This window comes from Canis lupus, chromosome 16 (assembly GCF_003254725.2).
Source record: "Canis lupus dingo isolate Sandy chromosome 16, ASM325472v2, whole genome shotgun sequence".
Lineage (NCBI taxonomy): Eukaryota > Metazoa > Chordata > Mammalia > Carnivora > Canidae > Canis > Canis lupus.
In genome coordinates, this window is record NC_064258.1 from 8,491,695 (window position 1) to 8,514,161 (window position 22,467).

General features: G+C 43.7%; 1 protein-coding gene across 1 annotated transcript; it reads left to right on the forward strand.

Moving 5' to 3' along the window:
- The first annotated feature begins 224 nt into the window (after nt 1-224).
- MKRN1 (makorin ring finger protein 1) lies at nt 225-22,139 on the forward strand. The gene is made up of 8 exons (XM_025433845.3): nt 225-567; nt 8,327-8,455; nt 14,256-14,485; nt 14,935-15,161; nt 18,239-18,453; nt 19,246-19,356; nt 19,910-20,048; nt 20,414-22,139. Exons 1-8 carry the CDS (start codon nt 380-382, stop codon nt 20,624-20,626), a joined length of 1,452 nt encoding a protein of 483 aa, XP_025289630.3. The 5' UTR covers nt 225-379; the 3' UTR covers nt 20,627-22,139.
- The last annotated feature ends 328 nt before the right edge of the window (nt 22,140-22,467 follow it).

Sequence of the window (22,467 nt, forward strand, 5' to 3'; positions counted from 1 at the left end):
CTGCAGCAGCCTCTGCTAGCAGGTATCCCTCTGGGTTAGCACGCTCGCTCGCGGTGTGGACTGAGATCCCACTGACATCCCGAGACGTGCCTCCGGGGGGAGCGGGCCAGGGGGCGGAGCCCGCCCCTCGCCCCGCCCTCACGGGGCGGAGCTTCCGCGTCGGCCAATCAGAGGGCGCTGGGGGCGGGCCGCGGGCGCTGCGGCTGCAGCCGGCTGTTGCGAGCGCCGAGAGCGCTCGGGAGACGACGCGGAGCCGCGGGGAGCGAGCGGGCGCCCCAGTCTCCCTCCCTCCCCTCGCCTCGCCGCCTTCTCCCGCAGCCGGACCGGAACTATGTGATCCCGGAAGTTCCGGTGCCATTGCTGTGTGGGATAAACAGTAATGGCGGAGGCTGCAGCTCCCGGAACAACAGCCACAACATCAGGAGCGGCAGCGGCGGCGGCGGCGGCGGCGGCGGCCTCCCCCACCCCTATCCCCACAGTCACCTCCCCGTCCTCGGGGGCGGGGGGCGGGGGAGGCGGCGGCGGCGGCGGCGGCGGCGGCGGCTGGACTAAACAGGTCACCTGCAGGTGAGACGCTGCGCAGCCGGGCGCCGGCGCGGGGAGGGGGCCGGGGCCGCGGAGGAAGGGGCGGGCGGGCGGGCGGAGGAGGAGGAGGAGGAGGAGCGCGGCGCCGGCCGCCGCGGCCTCCCCCCGCGCTGCGTCAACCCCCGCCGCCGCCGCCGCCGCCGCCGCCGCCGCCGCGGCCCCGAGCGCGCGCCTCCGCTGCGGAGCCCCCCTACCCCCCCGCAGGCCCGGCGCCGCGCAGAGCGCAAGGTGGGCTGGCTCCTGGCTCCTCCCCCCTGTTCATTGTCGCGGGTCCCGCATCCCTCGCCTGCGGCGCCGCAGCCTCCCCGCAGCCCTGCGGAGCCCTGCGGAGCCCTGCGGAGCCCGGGAGCGCGGCCTGGCTGGCGGCCCCGTGGCACCCGTTGGTAACGTCTGCTCCCCCCGCCCCCCCCCCCCCCCCAGAGGAGTAGCTTTTGTTACTACTTCTTTGTATGGTCCCGAGCTTTGTCTTAGAACCGAGTACCGGGCTGGGGGGCGCCTGACCTTGATGGTACTCCCTCCTGCGGCGAAAATGTCCCCTCTTGGAAATAACACGCATCCTCCTCCTGAAGGAGCAGGAAACCCAGCAGCTCGTCTCTCTCCCAGGACAGCGGGTTGGGTTGGATTTGGTAGGTCAGGTGCAAGTTTGAAGAAAAATAGTGGGATGGTGGTTATACTTAGGTGTGGATGTGTGTAAAAAACCAAAAACACAAAAACCAAAACAATGGACCTGTACACACAGGAGTGCATTTTATTGGATGTTCTACTTGGATTTTTTTTTAGAAGTGAGCAATAGCGACTGGCAGCTTTTTCCCCCAAAAAGAAATCCACCGCCAACACCAGTCTTCCCCCCCCCCCACCCCGCCACCCCCCTGTGGGATAATTTCCACGCAATAGGAACAACAATAGTCTTGGTATACAGAAGTCCTGGTGTTGACAGCGATATTGAAGGGCATTCTCTGCCTTTAATAAGCACGTAAGGGGTGAATAATAAGCTTAAGTAAGTTATTTTTCAGTAGCTGGGTGGAGAAGCAAAAAAAGCTGTTTTAGGTAGTCTCCCGTTGTTTGGAGATCAGAAGAATGGAATCAAGTGCGGTATCTTAATGAGTATTTAAAAAATGAAACCAGTTAGTTGGCTTCTCTGAAATGGTGCTGTTGATTTATACATGCTAGTTGGCTCTTAAAAAAGTGACCTTCCTATTTCTGAACTTTTAGCCCTTCACACTGCAGTACCTACCAATCTACCTCTGAAAATAGTGTTTCTTGAATATGTGAGTTCCTTTAAGAACTCCATACAAAGACTTTCTTTTTTCCTGAAGCCTACCATCTCCAATCTCCATATAGTATAGCCTTGAATACCCAATCACCAACCTGGCATTACCGTATATATCTCATTTTTATCTTGCAGCTGTAACTTGAACCCAACTTTATATGGCATTGCACAGAGCTCATTGTCACTTTCACACTTTCCTGTTAGCCACTTTTCCCTGTTCTTATTTCCCCTTTTCTAGTTCCTCATCAGTATATAATCGGAATTCAAAATAGTTTACCAGACTAATAATTTCATTGCTTTTTAGGATTTTTGAGTTTGAGTAAATGCAGTATTCTAGACTGTTCTTGGATTGATGGGAATATTTTGCCAATGAGCCAATAGATTTATTTATTTAAAAATTTGCATAGCTCAGTAACCTAATATTTTTAGAAAGGCATTATGTGAAAGATCCAAGCTTAGATGCACTAATTTTTTGGTATAAACCTATCTAGCTTTTGAGGAAGTTACTTTAAAAAGTACAGGTTAGTATGTCTTTCTGACATATTTAGTTCTGGGTACCAACATGACCTTATTCTTTATAAAAAATTTAATTTGGATAGTGAGTCAAATATCAAATGATCATTTATTGTAGACCTTGAGCTTTCTGAGAGCAGGGACCCTTAGGTATTTCATTGTCTGTACTTAGTAAAACCTTGAGTTGATGTTGGTAAATCCACACTTAAAATTGCCCATTTTAATATCTGCTTTGAAGATTCCTCTGCTATTTAAAAAAAGAACAAATTTCTAAATTAGCAAAGACCAAGGACTGAATAGAGCAAAGACCTAGGACTTAATAGAGCAAAGACAAAGGACTTAATAGAACATGTGTATCTTTTGAGGACTAATGAATTAGTAGTGCTTATGATGAGACTGCACTAGATGTTCAAGGGAATGAAAAAATCCATTGTATTATAAATACTTTCATTGTGTTTGATAGCTAAATCTCCCTGGAGAATTCAAGATAATGCTTACATCTACTTAACTAGTTTGATAAGGCCATTTTCTTTACTTAGGGCATAATCCTCATAGAAGTTAGAAGTTTGGATATTTTTTAGTTGTTGAATCCTTTTCTCATTTACTATTTTATTTCTAAATCCTATCTCATTTTGTTCTGCAGATTAAGAAAAACATAATACATAGGCCTTTCACAAGGAACTGTATTCTGCTGCCCCCACCAGGCCATTTTTCATATATTTTATTGGAGGAATATTATGAAAAATGTTTCTGCAAAATAATACTTAGAACTTGGAAGCTGTATTTTGGATTTAGACTTTTTTTGAATTTATTTATTCATTCATGAGACCATATTTATTCATTCTTGAGACAGAGACTGAGGCAGAGACCCAGGCAGAGGGAGAAGCAGGCTCCCCGGCAGGAGCCTGATACGGGACTGGATTCTGGGACTCTCTGCCCTGAGTCCAAGGCAGATTCAGCTGCTGAGCCACCCAGGTGTCCCATAGAGGTTTTTGTTGTTGAAGGGGTAACATTAAAAAAGTGACCAGCCTATTAAATAAGAAACTAATTTGCCGTTGGCATTAGGATTTGCCATGACACCTAGGTGTCTTCTACAGTTTTCATTAAACATATAATTAATTTTAGCTAACCTTAGGTATTGTAGGAGATAAAAACCAGAGTGAACCATGGTCTTCAGCCACCAAGAATTTACAGTTTAGTCTGGGAAATGGTACATGCACTCAGGAGAAATTAAATACTTAAGTAATAAATGTCCTAGCTAACTAAGTGGTAAATGCCAAGTTCTGTAATTTCTGTAAGTCCATAGGCAGGTTACTATGCCTAGAGGTACTTTGAGGGTATTGTTTGGTTCTTTTGTAGTCTTCAAAGCTAAGTGGAATTTTGTAATATTTTGGCAAACATGCTTGGGTTTTCAGGAGGTAGAGCAGTATGAAGATTCTGGTGGTTCTATTTGCCTTATTTATTTATTTATTTATTTATTTATTTATTTATTTTTGCCTTATTTATTTTAAAGATTTTTATTTATTTATTCACGAGAGACCCAGAGAGGCGCAGAGGCAGACGGGAGAAGCAGGCTTCGTGTAGGGAGCCCGACGTGGGACTCCGTCTGGGTTGAAGGCGGCGCTAAACCGTTGAGCCACCCGGGCTGCCCCCTGTATTTGTCTTTATTACTGGATAATGTCTGCTTGGAGTCCTAAGATTTTTCAGTTGAGCTCTCAGTGAGAGCATGAATAGGAAGGAAGGATCAGAGGGAGAGGGAGAGCAGGCTCCAGGCTTGATCTGATGCCCTCAAGATGATGAAGCAAAGGCAGATGCAAAGGCAGATGCTTAACTTGACTGAGCCAACAGGTGAACTGGAGTCCTACCTAGAATCTAGGAGGAAGGAACCTTAGAAATCATATTGCCCAGAGCCACCTGGGGTGGACCACTGATTGTTTTTTTTTTTTTTTAAAGATTTTATTTATTTATTCATAGAGACAGAGAGAGAGGCAGAGACACAGGCAGAGGGAAAAGCAGGCTCCATGCAGAGAGCCTGATGTGGGACTCCATCCAGGGTTTCCAGGATCATGCCCTGGGCTGCAGGCGGCGCTAAACCGCTGCGCCACCAGGGCTGCCCTGGACCACTGATTCTTGATTGAGCTCAGGTCATGATCTCAGTGGAGGTGTGGAGTCCCACGTTCAGCTCAAAGCTCAACGAGGAGTCTGCTTGAGATTTGCTGTCCCGCCCCTGTACTTACCTCTAAAATTATTTTGGGCAGCTCAGGTGGCTCAGCAGTTTAGCACCACTTTTGGCCTAGGGTGAGATCCTGGAGACCTGGGATGGGCTTCTTGCATGGACCCTGCTTCTCCCTCTGCCTATGTCTCTGCCTCTCTGTCTCTGTCTCTCTCATGAAGAAATAAATAAAATCTTAAAAAAATTAAAAAAATCTCATGGCCCAGCCTTTTACCAAAGGAAGCTTTATTTAGGCAGTGGCATCAGGATTTGGATGTGGCTTTTTGGTGGTGGCATTTAAAAACAACATAAAAGCACTTGATTTTTGTTTGGGGAAGAAGTTCTAGGAGAGGTTTGTCTTTTTCCACTTTCTGTTTTATAGCCTTCCCCTATCATGTTATCTCAGAGATGGGTTGACCAGGAGGGATTTTACTGTGAGGATTGTACAGAATTCTGAATATACTAATAGTGTTCTTGTCACTGAGAGATAAAAGGCAAGAAAAACAAACGAAAATCCCAGAACATACATACTAAACACCCTTGTAAAATAATGCTTAGTATTTGGCAGTAACTAGGGCTTGTATTCTAGTGTTTCTGTTGATTCGGCAGTATCAGGTGATTTTGTGTCTGCTTGAATTCCTTCAGTGTTAGTACTGGACCTCAAACTTTAATGGCTGCGTAGTTTTTATTCTGAGTCATCAAGTTGAACCAGATATATGATGTATCTTTCTGCAATATTCACTTTGTCAAGAAGAGTGCCCCAAAAGACCATCCTTTTAGTCTACTAGTAGCGTAGCCTGACTGTGTTGACTGTTCTAGTAGTTGCACTCCCTACTGGCTCATGAAACTTGGGATCAGCCTAAAGTGCCTAGATGCAAATATATCAGTTGGTCAGTACCAGTCACTTGGAAGGCAGTTTAATGTAGTAACTTTGTTTATTTTTTATTTTCTTAGATTTTTAAAATTTATTTATTCATGAGAATACACAGAGAGGAGAGAGTGGCAACGACACAGACAGAGGGAGAAGCAGGCTCCATGCAGGGAGCCCAATGTGGGACTTGAACCTAGGACCCCCGGGATCACGCCCTGAGCGGAAGGCAGATGCCCAACTGCAGAGCCACACAGGGATCCCGATAAATGAAATCTTAAAAGATAACTCTGCTTAGAAGGCCCTGCAGAGTCTGTTCATAACTATTCAGCTCTGTCTCTTTCCCCCTCCCCCCTTTGTCTTTTTTATCATCCCTCTTGGTTATATGCTGTATTGTGCTCTTGACCAGAAAGTGCTAATAGTCCATACATCATGCTCTGAGGAGGGCCAATCAGTGTTCACTTAAATTTTCACTATCCTTTTGGATTCTGAAGAACAGTATTTACCCATCATGCATATCAACAAGTAAGTACTAGAGAAGGTATTGGAGAGGTGCTGAGGAAGTGAATTAAGATGCAGGTATTATGGAGTGGAGATTCTTGAAGCAACTGGTTAAGGTTCTGCAGTTTAAGATCAACTGTCAGGTAGTGATTGGTGGGAGACCTAATCTGACTTTGTGAAGAGCACCATAAACCCAAGTGCAGCCAATAATTGAATGAAGTTTGACAGTGGGATTTAAGCACAAATGTAAAATTACATAACATTTAAAAAAATTACCTAAAATTTTGAGTTGTATTGGAGGTTTAGGTGCTGTCTTCCCAGCTTGGTATTTCTAGGTAGAGATTTTATCAATATATATCTCAGACTTCAAGTTGATCCCAAAGTGAAAGTTCCCACTGGGGAGGACCTGCAACTACTGTATTCAAACATTGACACTGTTTCAAAAGGATGACCTGTTACCAGCTGGATACTTTTATATGTACTTTTTTTTTATATGTACTTTGAAGCATGGTTTTACTGTAGTGATTACAATGTAATTATTGGCTTGTTATGGGGATGTCTGGGATTTCTTTTATGCAGCCAAGTTAGTTTTTGACCAATTTTGAGAGAGCACAAGCAGGAGGAAGAGCTGAGGAAGAGGGAGAGGGAGAAGCCCACTCCCCATTGAGTGGGTAGCCGGGTTCAGAGCTGGATTCCAGCACTGTGAGATCCAGACTTGAGGCAGTGGCGGGCTCTTAAGTGACAGGGCGACCCAGGCGCATCCCCCTACCTCCAATTACTATTGAAAAACAAGTGGTTTGACTCAGAGTTGTCCTGTAGTTGAGCAAATGTTCAGACCTGAGTTAGATTATGAAACCTAGTAACAGATGAAGTTAGGTTAATTGCAATTATACCTTGATTCTCTATAGTATATTACATTTTGTTATGGGGCCAGTGAATTTAAAAAATAAGCCCTGGGGTACCTGGCTGGCTCAGTGGGTAGAGCATGTGACTCTCAGGCTTTTGGGTTCAAACCCCACATTTGGTATACATTAATCTTTAAGAACCCTGGGGGAAGTCTGTGCTGGGAAGATTGAACATGGAGGTTGGAAATCACTTTACACGATCAGACCCGTATTACTTGGATATGTTGTTAACTTAGAGATTGCTTTCTTGCTCTACTCCTTCTTCCCCCATCCTTAGGTTCTTTAATAGGTATGAGGTAAGTTCTCCACCTTAGCATTTCTAGAAAAATTCCCTGAAGCTGCTGCAAGTCCAGGTCCCCTTAGGAACTAAGTCACACTCTGGTATTTGGTGTTTTGGAAACTGCTAGTTTGGTACACATGTAATCCTTTAAGGCACAGGAACAATAGTCTGCTAACCAAAAGGACAAAGTGATTTCCCTTTGCCTCTAAGCTTGAAATTAATTTTGCTTATATTTTAACATATGGCTTTTTAAAAAATCATGTAAAAAAAGACTTTGTGTATTCATGAGACACCAAGAGGTAGAGACACCAAGGCAGAGTGAGAAGCAGGCTTCCCACACAGGGAGCCTGATGGTGGGACTCCATCCTAGGAATCTTGGATCAAAACCTGAGCCAGAGGCAGATGCTGAACCGCTGAGCCACCCAGGTGCCCCTGATTTTTTTTAAGTAGGCTCCATACCCAGCGTGAAGTCCAGTGTGGGTCTTGAACTCAACCCTGAGGTGGACTCCTGAGCCAAGGAAAGAGTTGCTTAGCCAACTAAGTCATTCACGAGTGACATTTGAGGAATTAAAATGGCTTCTCACAGTAGTGAAACCTATAGTAGTCTGACCCATTCTGGTCTACATTAGTTCTTGGTGCTTTATCTATGATTTTTTTTTTTAAACAGCTATTTCATTATGGCTGAAGTGAGTAAAAAACAAGCTACCTCCCTAGGACTGTAAAAAAGGTGCCTGGGTAGTTCAGTCAGTTAAGTGTCTGCCTTCAGCTCAGGTCATGGTTCCAGGGTCCTGGGATGGAGCCCTGCCTCAGACTCCTCTGTGGAGAGCCTGCTTCCCCCTCTCCTCCCTATTTGTGCTCTTTCCCTATCTGTGTCTCTCTCCCAAATAAAATCTTTAAAAACCTTAACCTGCAGAGATAAATTTATGATGACCTCAGAGTTGAAATCTAATTTGGTGCACATATATGTAGGCAGCCTGCCGATGGTACCATAACAGATAAACTGGTCATAATCTCCTTGCTTTATGTTCATTTTTCACATTTGCATAGAATAAGACCTACGCTATATAGTACTAGGTTAAATTACACTGTACAGTATTTATAAGTATGCTACTGTAGAATACATTGACCATGAATTATTTTAGGAATGGCTTTAGTGTTTTTAAATATAACATTGTGGATCTTTTCCTCACAGGTATTTCATGCACGGGGTTTGTAAAGAAGGAGATAACTGTCGCTATTCGCATGACCTCTCTGACAGTCCTTATGGTGTAGTGTGCAAGTATTTTCAGCGAGGATACTGTATTTACGGAGACCGCTGCAGGTAAGGATTGGTTTGCAGATCGGTTTTTAGAGGGGGAGAGGGAGATAGTGACAGGAAAATACAGAATTCCAAGAACTTTATAAATAATCTAAGATAAATGCTTTGAAAAGTACTCCTTAGCAGTATTAATATGCTGCTAAATCTCTAGCTTGGAAGAAATGTGTGTTTCCTGAGGAGCCCCATCTGTAAGCCTAGGGATAAGGTGTGGAGAACGTATGTTTATATCTGGCTTTATTTATTCATGAGAGCCCCCAAGAGAGGCCGAGGCAGGGGCAGGAGGAGATGGTGGCTCCTCAGGGATCCTGATGGGGGACTCAGTCTCTGAACCCTGGGATCGTGGCCTGAGCCAAAGGCAGATGGTCAACCACTGAGCCACCCAGGCATCCCTGGCTTTTCTTTCTTTTTTTATTTTTTAATATTTTATTTATTCATGAGAAACCTAGAGGCAGAGATCCAAGCAGAGGGAAAAGCAGGCTCCATGCGGGGAGCCTGATGTTGGACTTGATTCCAGGACCTCAGGACGTCCTGAGCCAATTCAATGGTAGATGCTCAACCGCTGAGCCACCCAGGTGCTCCAACTGGCATTTCTAAGACCAAGAATGATGTGCATATTTGACCACAAGTCTATTTTTCAGATCTCTATTAATCAGGGAGAGAAAATGGGATCATAGGCATTTGGAATAGTGTATTAGGTTATTAGTTATGAGAACTTCTTATTCCAGGTCTCTACTAAAGCCCTTCAGCTTGTAAGACTAACTACCAGTTTAGATTTAGGGGAAATGTTTCAGGAATGTCTCTAGTAACCATCTCAGAACGTTAAAGAACCAATAGAGATTCATTATCTAAGTAATGTACATTATCTCCTAATTTCTGGGCATGGTTGACCCTGGATAGTTCTAGCTTTGAGATTCCAAGACATTTTGGTTAGAATTTGGGGCTGGGCTGCCACTATCTGACCCCTCCCCATGGACTGGAGAAGGTGGTTCATACACTAAGGTAAGACCTTAGTTCTTACTTCATGGACCTCTCTCCAGGGCTGCTTCAGAGTCCTCATACTTGGTAGTTGTCTTTCCCTGGAGTGATTCAACTGAGCCAGCAAGGACACACAATGCCTTTTTTATTTTTTTAAGTTTTTATTTGTTTATTCATTTGAGACTGAGAGGCAGAGGGAGAAGCAGGCTCCATGCAAGGAGCTGGACCTGGGACTTGATCCCAGGTCTCCAGGTTCACACCCTGGGCTGAAGGCGGTGCTAAACCACTAATCAGCCCAGGCTGCTTCACAATACCTTTTATGACCTAGTACCAGAAGCCCCACATATATGTGCTTCTCCTGTACAATATTAAAAGCAAGTCACTACCTCTAGCCCATGTTCAAGAGGAGAGAGATTGTGCCCCACCTTTCTAAATGAGGACTATCAAAGAATTGATTTAGGGTAAGACATTTGGGGGATGTCAGCCAATTTTAGCATTCTATCAAAGGAATTCTGTCACCTTGTGTTCACATGCTTAGTTCAAAAGACTAAGGAATGATTGGTTGGTGGGATATTAATATTCAGTCATCCATATGCATTTTACTAGGAAATCTAGTAAAGGATAGAGAAAAATGGATTATTTTCATGTGACTGTAAGCTCAGAAATGGAACCACTGATGGCTGAGTTTGTCACTCCTTTTACTCTCTACTAATTTTTATAAAGATTTTATTTATTTATTCATGAGAGAGAGAGATAAAGAGGCAGAGACCTAGGCAGAGGGAGAAGCAGGCTCCATGCAGAGAGCCTGATGTGGGACTCCTAGGACTCCAGGATCTTGCCCTGAGACAAAGGCAGATACTCAACCACTGAGCCACCCAGGCATCCCCACCCTCTGCTAATTTTTGGTAGTATTACTGGAAAGGGGAGAGATAACACAATAACTCCTTCCCCAAACCCAATGTTAATGTTTTCAGTCTCAGTATGTAGGGGGGGGAGGGTTGGAACTAATAATATATTTATATGTATATATATATAGAGAGAGAGCGCGGGCGAGTGAGCAGTTCTTTTCTAGTAGGATAATGTCTGTGGGTTTTCTAGGCCAACTTAATTGTAGGGGAGCTGGGTTCTTTGCATAGGTAGTCAGTTGAGAATCTTTGTAAACCTGTTCAGGGAGAGGAAATGAATGGTTAAGAGCAGAGATGAGACTCTGGTGTGTCCAGTGGAGGGAAGTGGAGAGTATGCTCTGATAGGAGGAAGGAAAGTATGGCTGGTGAACAGATCAGCCTCTTATTTCTGAAGAGGTTACTCATCTGATTGACCATAAAGGTGGAAAGAAAGAAATAAGGTTAAATTGAAGAAATCCAAGCTAAGACCTAGGCGATACTTGTTAATCAGCTTATTTTTCAGGTAGCTTTGCCAGAACCGAGTGGCATTTCCTGTTCTCCTTGGGAGTAAACATGGAAGCTGCCCGTCTTCAGCACAACCCTATATGTAATAAGTGGGCTTCCTTGTGGGAGACCGAGGTTAAAGACCCAGCAGTGAGGAAAGTGTCCTCTTCTGATGAGGCTCTTTTTTTTTTTTTTTAATTTTTTATTTATTTATGATAGTTACAGAGAGAGAGAGAGAGGCAGAGACACAGGCAGAGGGCGAAGCAGGCTCCATGCACCGGGAGCCCGATGTGGGATTCGATCCCGGGTCTCCAGGATCGCGCCCTGGGCCAAAGGCAGGCGCCAAACCGCTGCGCCACCCAGGGATCCCTGATGAGGCTCTTGATACACAGGCAGATGGCAAGGTGAACAGCTTTTTTCTTTATAGTTTACAGTGAATATGCAACTCCTTTGGAGATCATCCTGGTTTGAACTGGGTTTAGAGCTCTGGTTGAAGTGAAAGGATTTAGGGAAACCTATGTATTAAAAGTCTGCCTGAAAGGAAGCTACTGTGGTAATTGAGACAGGCTGTTAATAGGTAATCATTCAAAGCTTGATTCTAGATTAGCCAGAGATTTTACGGGGATCTCTGGGTGGCTTAGGGGTTGAGCATCTGCCTTTAGCTGGGGCACGTGACCCCAGTTGAGTCCTGCATCAAGCTTCCTGCAAGGAGCCTGCTTCTCCTCTGCTTGTGTCTCTGCCTCTCTTTCATGAATAAGTTCTTAAAAAAAAAAAACATTCATGGTTCATCGAAACCTATTTTTCAAAATGAGTCTTTTTCTTTTGCTTTAGTCCTTTACCTTTTTGTACATTTATGTTTCATAGTGCTTACTTGGAAATCTTCACTTCAGAGACCTTTTATTTATTTATTTTTATTTATTATTTTATTTTTATTTATTATAGTCACACGGCGGGGGGGGGGGGGGCGGCAGAGACCCAGGCAGAGGGAGAAGCAGGCTCCATGCACCGGGAGCCCGACATGGGACTCGATCTCAGGTCTCCAGGATCGCGCCCTGGGCCAAAGGCAGGCGCTATACCGCTGCGCCACGCAGGGATCCCTTCAGAGACCTTTTATATAGATTTCTATTTATTTATTTACTTACTTTTTAAAAAAGATTTTATTTATTCATGAGAGACATGGAAAGAGAGAGGCACAGACAAGGCAGAGGGAGAAGCAGGCTCCCTGCAAGGAGACTGACGTGGGACTCGATCCTGGGTCTCCAGGATCCCACCCTGGGCTGAAAGCAGCACTAAACCGCTGAGCCACCCGGGCTGCCCTATTTATTTACTTTCTATACAGATTTCTTAAAATTTTTTTTAAAATTTTTATTTATGATAGTCACGAGAGAGAGCGAGAGAGAGGCAGAGACATAGGCAGAGGGAGAAGCAGGCTCCATGCACCGGGAGCCCGATGTGGGATTCGATCCCGGGTCTCCAGGATCGCGCCCTGGGCCAAAGGCAGGCGCCAAACCGCTGCGCCATCCAGGGATCCCTTATTAATTTTTTAAGATTTATTCATGAAAGAGAGGCAGAGACACAAGCAGGGAGAGAAGCAGGCTCTCCCGCAGGAAGCCAAATGCAGGACCCCAGGATCCCGCCCCAAGCCAAAGGCAGACTCAGCTGCTCAGCCACCCAGGCATCTACGCAGATTATATTTTAAAAGTAAGTTTTCCAGGGGCACCCCGGGTGGCTCTAAGGTTTAGCGCCACCTTTGGCCTAGGGCCTGATCCTGGAGACCAGGATTGAGTCTCATATCCCACTTCCTGCATGGAGCCTGCTTCTCTCTGCCTGTGTCTCTACCTCTCTCTCTCTGTGTCTCTCATGAATAAATCAATAAAATCTTTAGAAAACAACATAAAGGCTGTGAAAATAATTAAAATGTTTTTCTGAAATTTCTAAACAGAATTAGTCAAAGGAGTTTGGGGCTAGATGTGTAAGGTTCCCCAGGGCTCTAAAATAAACTTGAGAAAAGTGCTATCCAGTAAAACTTTGTACTATGACAGAAGCCCTGTCTGTCTAATACGGTAATTACTAGCTACATGTGCCTGTTAAACACTTGAAAATGGCAAGGAACTTGGTTTCACATTTTATAGAAGTGTGAATAGCTAGATGTGGCCATTGGCTGCCATCATACAGAGCAGTTTAGAGTCCTGTTAGACCTAGAACACCACTTACTTGACAAATTTATATCATCTGGTCCTCTCTAAAATGATGAAGGAGTACTTAGGATAGTTTGACAATGAAGTGAGGTGGTGCAAGCAAATATGGATTGAATTCTCAGTGGTTTCTACTCTAAACTTGCATGATCCAGGATGGCAGTCTGGGTTTTGTAGCTGATAACAAGATACTCCAGTTACTTGTAATACAAAGTTAATTTAAGTAGGTTCCCCAATGCTGTAAGAGTAGGAGTATGAAGGTTTGAGTTGATAGAATTCAATGATAAATATCAGCAAATGTTTGCAGTAAGGAGGATAGTCTCTGTTTAGCCATTATCTTTTAGATGTAAACACAGACCCCAGTAAAACAGCTGGCCCATGGTCAGGATGGCCCAGTTAATTGCAAGAACTAGAAGTAAAAACAGCTAAAGTCCATTCGTGAGGCATAATAGTATCTGAATGTCTGCTTTGGGGATTTTGTTGGACAGAATGTTCTTTATCTTTTTATTCATGTCCTGAGAGAGAGAGAGAGAGAGGAGAAGCTTGGGGGGCTCAATCCTGGAACTCCAGGATCATGCCCTGTGGCGAAGGCAGGCTCCAAACCCCTGAACCACCCAGGGATCCCTGGAAAGTTGATTCTTTTTTTTTTTGAAAGTTGGTTCTTGAAGGGAATAGCGTTTTATAAAAGTAGGTCAAGAGAATGGATATAGGGAAAGAATATATACTGTATGTTTTGTGAATGTTGTGTCTTCCATTTACTATTGTAGATATTCTACTATAGGTGATAAAATGTTTTTCTGGTGTTGAATTTATGGTCAGCTTTGCTTTTATTCAATTTTGGATACACAAATTCTGTATCAGTTGCCATGCAACTATGAGACTGCAGAGTAGAGTGGAATTTAAGGGGTGGTAGATGGTCTGTTGCAGGGGTGGACAAACAGACTCCCAGACCAAACATGACTGAAGGCTCTGAGGTTTCCTGACCACCTTCCCTGGTCTATGACCTTGGTACTCAGTGTAGTCCTTGGGCCAGCAGGATTATCCTGTGGTGGCTTGGTACACATGCAGAATCATGGGCTGTGTCCCAGTCGTAGAAATTACAGAGCTACCTTTAAACAATTGCCCAGGTGATTCATAGGTGTAATTGTTTGAAAAGCACCCAAGGACAGGATCAGGGGATAAATAAATACCCTTTGGGTCTGCTGGCTCTACAGTGACTGCTGACTTTTTATATATATATTTTAGATATGAACATAGCAAGCCATTGAAACAGGAAGAAGTGACTGCTGCAGATCTAACTGCAAAATCATCTCTTGCTGCTTCCTCAAGTCTCTCATCGGGAGTTGGACCAGTTGTTGAAATGAATATGGGTGAAGCAGAGTCCAGAAATTCAAACTTTGCTACTGTCGGTGCAGGTTCAGAAGACTGGGTGAATGCCATTGAGTTTGTTCCCGGGCAGCCCTACTGTGGCCGTAGTGAGTATTCTGAAGACTTAAAAAACATTTAGGGCCGTAGGCCATAGTCCAACTGGTAGCCGGTTTTCACATCTGTCCTGCTTTCACTCTGCATAGCCTGATCTTAATACTCTAAATCGGATTACCTAATGGGTTACCTAAGAGTTACGGATGGAGTTAAAGAAACTTTTTGAATCCCAATAGTAATTTTAGAATGTTTTGAAAACCCCGAAGCCTCTTTAAGCAGTGCAATTGCACAGAAATACATGAAAAAAAATTTTAGATAAGCCTAATCTTGGAAAGAAAAAGATGATTTCTTTCAAGACTAAAGGGATTAGTTCAGTAGACTGTTTTGGAGTTTTAATTGAAGTTCTCCTTTTTTCTTGTTGAGTTAGGTTCTCCGTTATCTTATGGTTCACATATCTGCCTTACCCATTTTGGACCTTTACTACCCTCTTAAACATTTTCAGCTGCCCCTTCCTGCACTGAAGCACCCCCACAGGGCTCTGTGACCAAGGAAGAATCTGAGAAAGAACAGACAGCAGTGGAAACCAAGAAGCAGCTTTGCCCCTATGCTGCAGTGGGAGAGTGCCGGTATGGGGAGAACTGTGTATATCTCCACGGAGACTCGTGTGACATGTGTGGGCTGCAGGTCCTCCATCCAATGGATGCCGCCCAGAGATCACAACATATAAAAGTAAGTCTTCAGGGAGGTATTATGTTAATTGTGCGAGACCATGTTTTTCCCTCTTGGAGCATTGTCTGTTCATTTCAGAAAAATACTTGGTAGATTGATTGGTTTTCTTTCCTGGGCTTCTTGTATGCTTTATCAAGAAATCATACTTTCAAAACCTCAGACCATGGGCTTTTTTCTTTTTTAAATAACAGGTGTTTAAATATATTAAGACTGCAACCATGCCACGATTTTGTGATTTTAGGACCTTTACATCATTCCTGGAAGAAACCTTATGCCCCTTAGCTGGATTACTCTATTTTGCTCTTTCAACTTCTGGCAACACCTCACCTACATTCCCTCCTGGATTTGCCTGTTCTGGAGATTGGGTATGAATGGAATCCTATGGTCACTGGCTCAAACATTAGCGTAATGTTTTTTAAAGATTTTATTTATTTATTTATTCATGAGAGACACAGAGACCAAGGCAGAGAGAGAAGCAGGGTCCATGCAGGGACCCTGAAGTGGGACTCTATCCCGGGACTCCAGGATCATGCCTTGGGCCAAAGGCAGGCACTCAACCACTGAGCCACAGGTCATCCTAGGATAATGTTTTCAAGGTTTATTTACGTTGCAGTGTGTATCATCAGTGCTTTATTCCTTTTTCTGGGTGAATAATAATTCACTGTACAGGTATATACCACATTTTGTTTTTTCCACCCATCAGTTGATGGACATTTGGATTGTTTTACCCACTGGCTATTGTGAATAGTGCCATGAGCATTCATGTGTAAGTCTTTTCGGTTTGTTTTAATTTATCTTGTAGTGTTGGTCATCTGGTAACTCTGACTAACATTTTGAGCAACTGCCATACTTTACAAGGACTACCATTTTACATTCCAAGTCCCAATGGATGAGGATTTCAGGATTATTTATTTATAATATATATATATATATAATATAAATGAGACCCCTGCAGAGGGAGAAGCAGGCTCCCTGTGGGGAGCCTGACATGGGAGTCCCTGGTCTCCAGGATCACACCCCCGGCTGAAGGCTGAAGTCACCTGGGCTGTCCTTAAAATGATTTTTTAAAAAGATTTTATTTGAAAGAGAGTGAACAGAGGGAGGGTCACAGGAAGAGGAAGAAGCACTGAGCAGGATTTCCAATGCAGGGCTCCATCCCAGGATCATGACCTGAGTGGAAGGCAGGTACCAGCTGAGACACTCAGGTGCTCGCAGATAATAGTTTAAGATTTTGTATATGAGAGAGAGAGAAAGTAGGCAGACACAGAGGGAAAAACCGGATCCTCAGAAGGAGCCAAATTCTGGACTCCTCCCAGGATACGGGATCATGCCCTGAGCCAAAGGCAGACTCTCAACTGGTAGCCACTCAGGTGTCCCAAGATGGACATTTTTCAGTCCTCCCTTCACAATTTATTGGTTGTGTGAATTTAAGCAAGTTAAATCCTTGCAAGTCTTCAGGTATTACGCTGGGTATTGGGAATAGTAGCATCCATTTATCTTTTAAAGTGTCTTTCTGAGGATTTAAAGTGTTGATGTTATGTGGAATTCAGGGATGTTTTTGGTTTTTCCATTCCCTAGAATTAGTATGTTGTGTTGCTATAATGTGTCAGTTACATCTCAATTAAAAAGTATATGGCGGGCAGCCCGGGTGGCTCAGCATTTGGTGCCGCCTTTGGCCCAGGGTGTGATCATGGAGACCCGGGATCGAGTCCCATGTCGGGCTCCCTGCAGGGAGCCTGCTTCTACCTCTGCCTGTGTCTCTGCCCTTCTCTGTGTTTCTCATGAATAAATAAAATCTTAAAAAAAAATCCTTAAAAAAAAGTATATGGCATCCACAATTTGTACATGAATGAATGTTCAGTGGGCCTGCAGTAGCATCCTTTAGGTAGATTCATGCCTAGCAGGGACCCACAACTCCCAGATATCAAGAGCTGCACGCTTCACTAACTGAGCCAGTCAGATAACATTTTTTTTTGTTGAGAGGAAGGGATAAGGGGAGAGAAAATCCTACGCAGAATTGAGCCAGACATGGAGCTTAATCCTTTAACCCTGAGAGCTTGAACCTGACCTGAATTCAAGAGTTGGCTGCTCCACTAATTGAGCCACCCAGATGCCCTCCTTTTTAAAATTTAAGTAATCTATACACTCAGCATGGGACTCCTGACTCACAACCCTTAGATCAAGAGTTGATCTCTGTTTCAACTGATCTGGCCAGGTGGCTACATAATTCTTTACCTCCAAAGTGGAAACAACCAAAATATCCATCACCTGATGAATGGATAAATTGTGGTCTGTCCATGTGATGGAATATTACTTAGCAATCAAAAGAATACTGATACCCTTTACATTAGACAACTGTGGAAACGTGGTAAGTGAACAAAACCAGTCCCAAAAGGCACATTAATACGAAATGTCCTGAATAAGCGACAGACCGAGTTTAGTAGTTGCCTAGGACTGGGGTGGCTTCCCGGGAAATAAATGATTGACTGCTGTGGGTTTATCTTGGTAGTGAACACATTCTAGTAATTGTGGTGTGAAGGTTGCACGACTCTGGATCTATCAAAACCATTTAGTTGTAGTCTTTAAATGAAATTGTGTGAAGTATATCTCAAAGCTGTTTTTTATGTGAAAATTAGGTTCCTGGCACATAATTGTCACCTAATGTTGGTTTCCTTCATCCTTAATTGATAGGTATAAATGAGACCTTAATCTCTTTTAAAAATAAGACCTTAATCTTAATTACTTTTCCATCTGGAAACCGGAAGACCAAACAGTATGAAAAACTGTCTTAACATGGAGAGTGAAAAAATAATTGAGAGATTTTTTTAAAAATCTAACCCCATCTCCTCCCCCCACCCCCCCAGTTTCTAGAGTTCCTACAGTTTGACTCTCGTGATGTAAAGACCCAGAGTGTCTGTCCACCTGTATTCACTTTATGATGAAAAGAGCTGCTTTTTATGTCACATTGGGAACTTTTCAGTTGACTATTGATTCTTTGAACACAAGTCATTAACTGTCAAATTGAAGTCTTTCTTTATTCGTGACTTGATAACCCTTAATCTCTCCACTTTTTCTAGTCTTGCATTGAGGCCCATGAGAAGGACATGGAGCTCTCATTTGCTGTCCAACGCAGTAAGGACATGGTGTGTGGGATCTGCATGGAGGTGGTCTATGAGAAAGCCAACCCCAGTGAGCGTCGCTTTGGGATTCTCTCCAACTGCAACCACACTTACTGTCTCAAGTGTATTCGCAAGTGGAGGAGTGCTAAGCAATTTGAGAGCAAGATCATAAAGTGAGACTCCTCCCCAATCTTCGTTTGTGCTTTCTATTTTGGGGAAGAATTTAGTATCTTGTGCCAACTTTCAACCAGATGGACCGCATTTAAATGCATGCATTTTCTCTTGAAACTGGGGTACTTTAATTGGGATTTCTTTGTATTTCAGCTAGCTTCTAGGTTAGTTGGTATATCTACTTTTATTTGAATGAGGAAACCCTATGTATCAGTTAGTAGAATCTTCGTGTTTTTTCTGAGGAGATTGTATTTAATGGATTAGCCAGTTTAGGCTCAGTGAACAAACTTACCTAGCTCTGAATGTATGTTTCCTTGACATTTTACATTTCCACTTTCCTATTCCATCCATTAAGCTAGCCAATAATCCACCATCCTTTAAAGATTGTTCTCATAACTGAACAAAAACTACATAATCTAAACAGAGTAAAGTTACAAGAAATAAATTTATTTAAACGAAAGAAAAAGGAGTCCGTGTGAAATGTCTTCTTTTGTTTTTGTTTTTTTTTTGTTTTTTGTTTTTGTTTTGTTATTTTTTCTTGTTGTTGTTGTTTTTACTGAAGTTAATTTTTTGAGTGAACTGGCTAGCCATTGATTTGAATTTATAAAGGAGTTTGTTTTGCCTCAAAAGAAATGGTCAGTTGTGTGACAGTGTGTGGAGCACTTTCAGGAAATGCCTATTTGGCTTTCAGTTAAAGTCTTTTAAGTATGGAGTTGACACACCAGGGTGTGTCCTTGAAGAAGAGTGGGCCTGTAAAGGGGGATATGCATTGCAGCCTGTTCATTGTTTCCCAGGTCCTGCCCCGAATGCCGGATCACATCTAACTTTGTCATTCCAAGTGAGTACTGGGTGGAGGAGAAAGAAGAGAAGCAGAAACTCATTCAGAAATACAAGGAGGCAATGAGGTATGAGCACTGCAGCCTTTTCTCAAGCTAAGATCCCAACATAGCTTGGGTTCACTTTGAAAAGAACAGTGCTGCATTATATACTCCTACCTCCTTCCTACCCTTTCTGTGAACTTCCAGTACGGTTTATTTTTGTCCCCCCTGATAACACTGAACCCATATGTACCTTGCTATAATGCAGTCCTTGGGGTGCATGCCGAGGGACTGTGTTATAACGAAGTCTGTACTGCTAGCTAATGCCCCATGAGCAGGGTCCTATCTCTTTGAGTCCATGTTCTAGTTGTCCTATGTGCTTGTGTGTGGGCTTCCTAGAAGATTCTCTCTCTGCTGGATCTGCAGTCTGGAGCTGTTAAGCAGCACACCCTTGAACAGAGTCTGTTTCTGTAGTGAATGTTTCATGCAGTAGCACACAACGTTTAAGAACACACCTTGGGGAGGGCTGGAAACAGACATGGTGGTTCTATCCCTACATGTTTTAAAGAAATACCGGATGATAGTCAAATACAGACCTGAAATCCACCGTGAATAAGGGTTGCGATATTTTCCTTTCCAGCAACAAGGCGTGCAGGTATTTTGATGAAGGACGTGGGAGCTGCCCATTTGGAGGGAACTGTTTTTACAAGCATGCGTACCCTGATGGCCGTAGAGAGGAGCCACAGAGACAGAAAGTGGGAACATCAAGCAGATACCGGGTAACTCTCGCTGTTTTTTTAAAGGAGGGGAAATGCCACGTGATGAGTGAAGGCCTTCACAGATTTGGGGTAGGGGAAGGAGCTTAACACTCAGGTCTGGGAGTGAGACTGGCGGATGAAAGGAGGACGGCAACCTCAGGAAACTGGGAGGGATAGGAGAGGAACAGCTAGAGCCCTTACAGCTCTAGCCTAAACGTTTTCCTCAAGTAACCAGACAGAGGGGAGGAGTTGGTAAAGTCGAAACCCTAAATACGAAGTCTTGGTTCGTCATGCCCTCTGGTGTGCTGGACGTTTTGCCTTAGAAACTACAGAATACAAGATCCTACTGGACAGTGCCATCCCTATCATGGCCTTGTTTTTTACAGGCCCAACGAAGGAACCACTTCTGGGAGCTCATTGAGGAAAGAGAGAACAGCAACCCCTTTGACAACGAAGAAGAGGAGGTTGTCACCTTTGAGCTGGGCGAGATGTTGCTTATGCTTTTGGCTGCAGGTGGAGACGACGACCTGACAGACTCTGAAGACGAGTGGGACTTGTTTCATGATGAGCTGGAAGATTTTTATGACTTGGATCTATAGCAGCTTTGCTTGGCGTGTGAACTGGTCTGCTGAGCCTCAGACAGTAGCTGTCCCCTGTGCTGGTGTGGCAGTGCCCGTGTCTCTCCTAGGCAGGCCTATCAACTCCAGGTGCTGTCGTGATTATTTTTACCCAGGGCCTGTCTTCTCAATCCCTCACCTTCCCCCAAGGAGTGTGTCGTTTTTCTGTTTAAAAAAAAGTTACAAAAATAAACCTTAAAGCTAGTTGTTTTTGTAACATGAATTTAACTGTCAGACAGTTAGCATAGTTTTGTTGCGTCATCTGTTTTCAACCAGATTCACACAGTTAGTTCTAGGGTAGTTTATGGACTCTCCACACTCAACTTTGAGGACCCCAGGTTCAAAAATAAATAACAGCAGTGGCCCTACGTTGGGGTCCAAGAATAGAGGTGACCAGTGACGGATCAGAACTGTGGCAAGTAGCATGCTACAGACTCACAAGGTGGATACTCGAGGTTTCTGTTGAAATCTGCACATCTGTGTTTTATCTCTTCCTTCCCCCGTAACCCCCACCTGTGCACTTGTTCTGTGGTTTTGGTCTCTTGTTTAATTGCACAGAAGTAATACTACTGGGTAACCAGAACCAGGTGCGAATGTGTTGAGTTTTACTGTGTTTAGCACGATAGGAAAATTGGTGAAAGAACACATAAAAATAAGACACAGTGGCATAAATGAAATGCTGAGCTGGAAGTGGACTTCTAAGGGCTGATAGACTTGGCGTGTATGAGTGTGAATGTGTGATAAGCTTCTTGTCCCTGCATAGATGCTGTGTTCTTAGCCTTAGTGGAAAAACTCGAGTTAGTGGTTTCAGCCTAGTGTGGCTAATAGATTGTAAAGGACAAAACAGTATATTGGTAGCTGTAAATAGAGCAGTGCTAGCTCTGTCTATATATAGAGAGAAATGGGCTTAGCCACAGAGGTTTAAAACTGTCTGGTTGTCCCATATATTAACAAAAAGCAGGGCTTGGATACACAGTTGTATTTAATGTTTAATGGTCTCCCAGCCTTTCCAGCCCAGGCACTTTTGGACAAATGTTTGTCCTTGTTTGAGGTTTTGTTGTCGGGTTTTTGTGTTTGTTTTTGTGGGTATTTGCCTCATTCCATCCCTGAGCTTCGCAGGTAGACAGATGTGATTCCTAACTTAAGTTTAAGGTGTTTCTTGTAGTGGAGTCATTGGTTGGCAGGAGTTAAGTCATGCTTTTCCAGTAAAGGGGCGGGGGGGGCGGGGGTGGTTATCCACGAGATGAGCTAAAGTTAAGTTAGAAGAATTTGATTGGAAATTCTTGATTGGAAATTTTAGCTTTGAGTTTTGTCTCTCTAGTCCTAAAATAAACTTGGAAGATGCTCCTCATTTGTCCATCTTCTGCTTTGATCCTTGGATCCCACCCATTCTTCCACTTTAAGAAAAAACGAGTAATTGTTGCAGAGGTCTCTGTATTTTGCAGCTGCCCTTTTGTAAGAAGCACTTTTCCCAAATAAAAGAATAAAAAAACCATATTGGCTTTCTGTTTTGTGTAATGAGCTGTTGTGAAATGTGCAGATGTCAAGGGATAACCTTTGTTTCTTTTAATTGCTCTGATCAGTACATCAGTTTTGTAGATATGGTTTGATTGAGAAAAGTGGTAGCTTTTCTAAGATACCTGGCCTGCTGAGAAATGTTGGAGCAATAAAAAGGGAAATCTTAACAGCTGGGATCATCCAACTATTTTGTATTTTAGGATTTGTAAGACTTTTTTTTAGGCCGCCTTTAGTGGCTAAAGGCACTGCTGGTTTTCTGCTGACATGTCCCTGTAGTTGAACTTGATTCCTGCTTGCAAGTAACA

Coding starts and splice junctions, on each gene's coding strand:
- MKRN1 (XM_025433845.3), top strand. CDS start 380: ATGGCGGAGGCTGCAGCTCCCGGAACAACAGCCACAACATCAGGAGCG. Junction 15,162..18,238: donor AGAGATCACAACATATAAAA/GTAAGTCTTCAG, acceptor CACTTTTTCTAG/TCTTGCATTGAGGCCCATGA. Junction 18,454..19,245: donor TTTGAGAGCAAGATCATAAA/GTGAGACTCCTC, acceptor ATTGTTTCCCAG/GTCCTGCCCCGAATGCCGGA.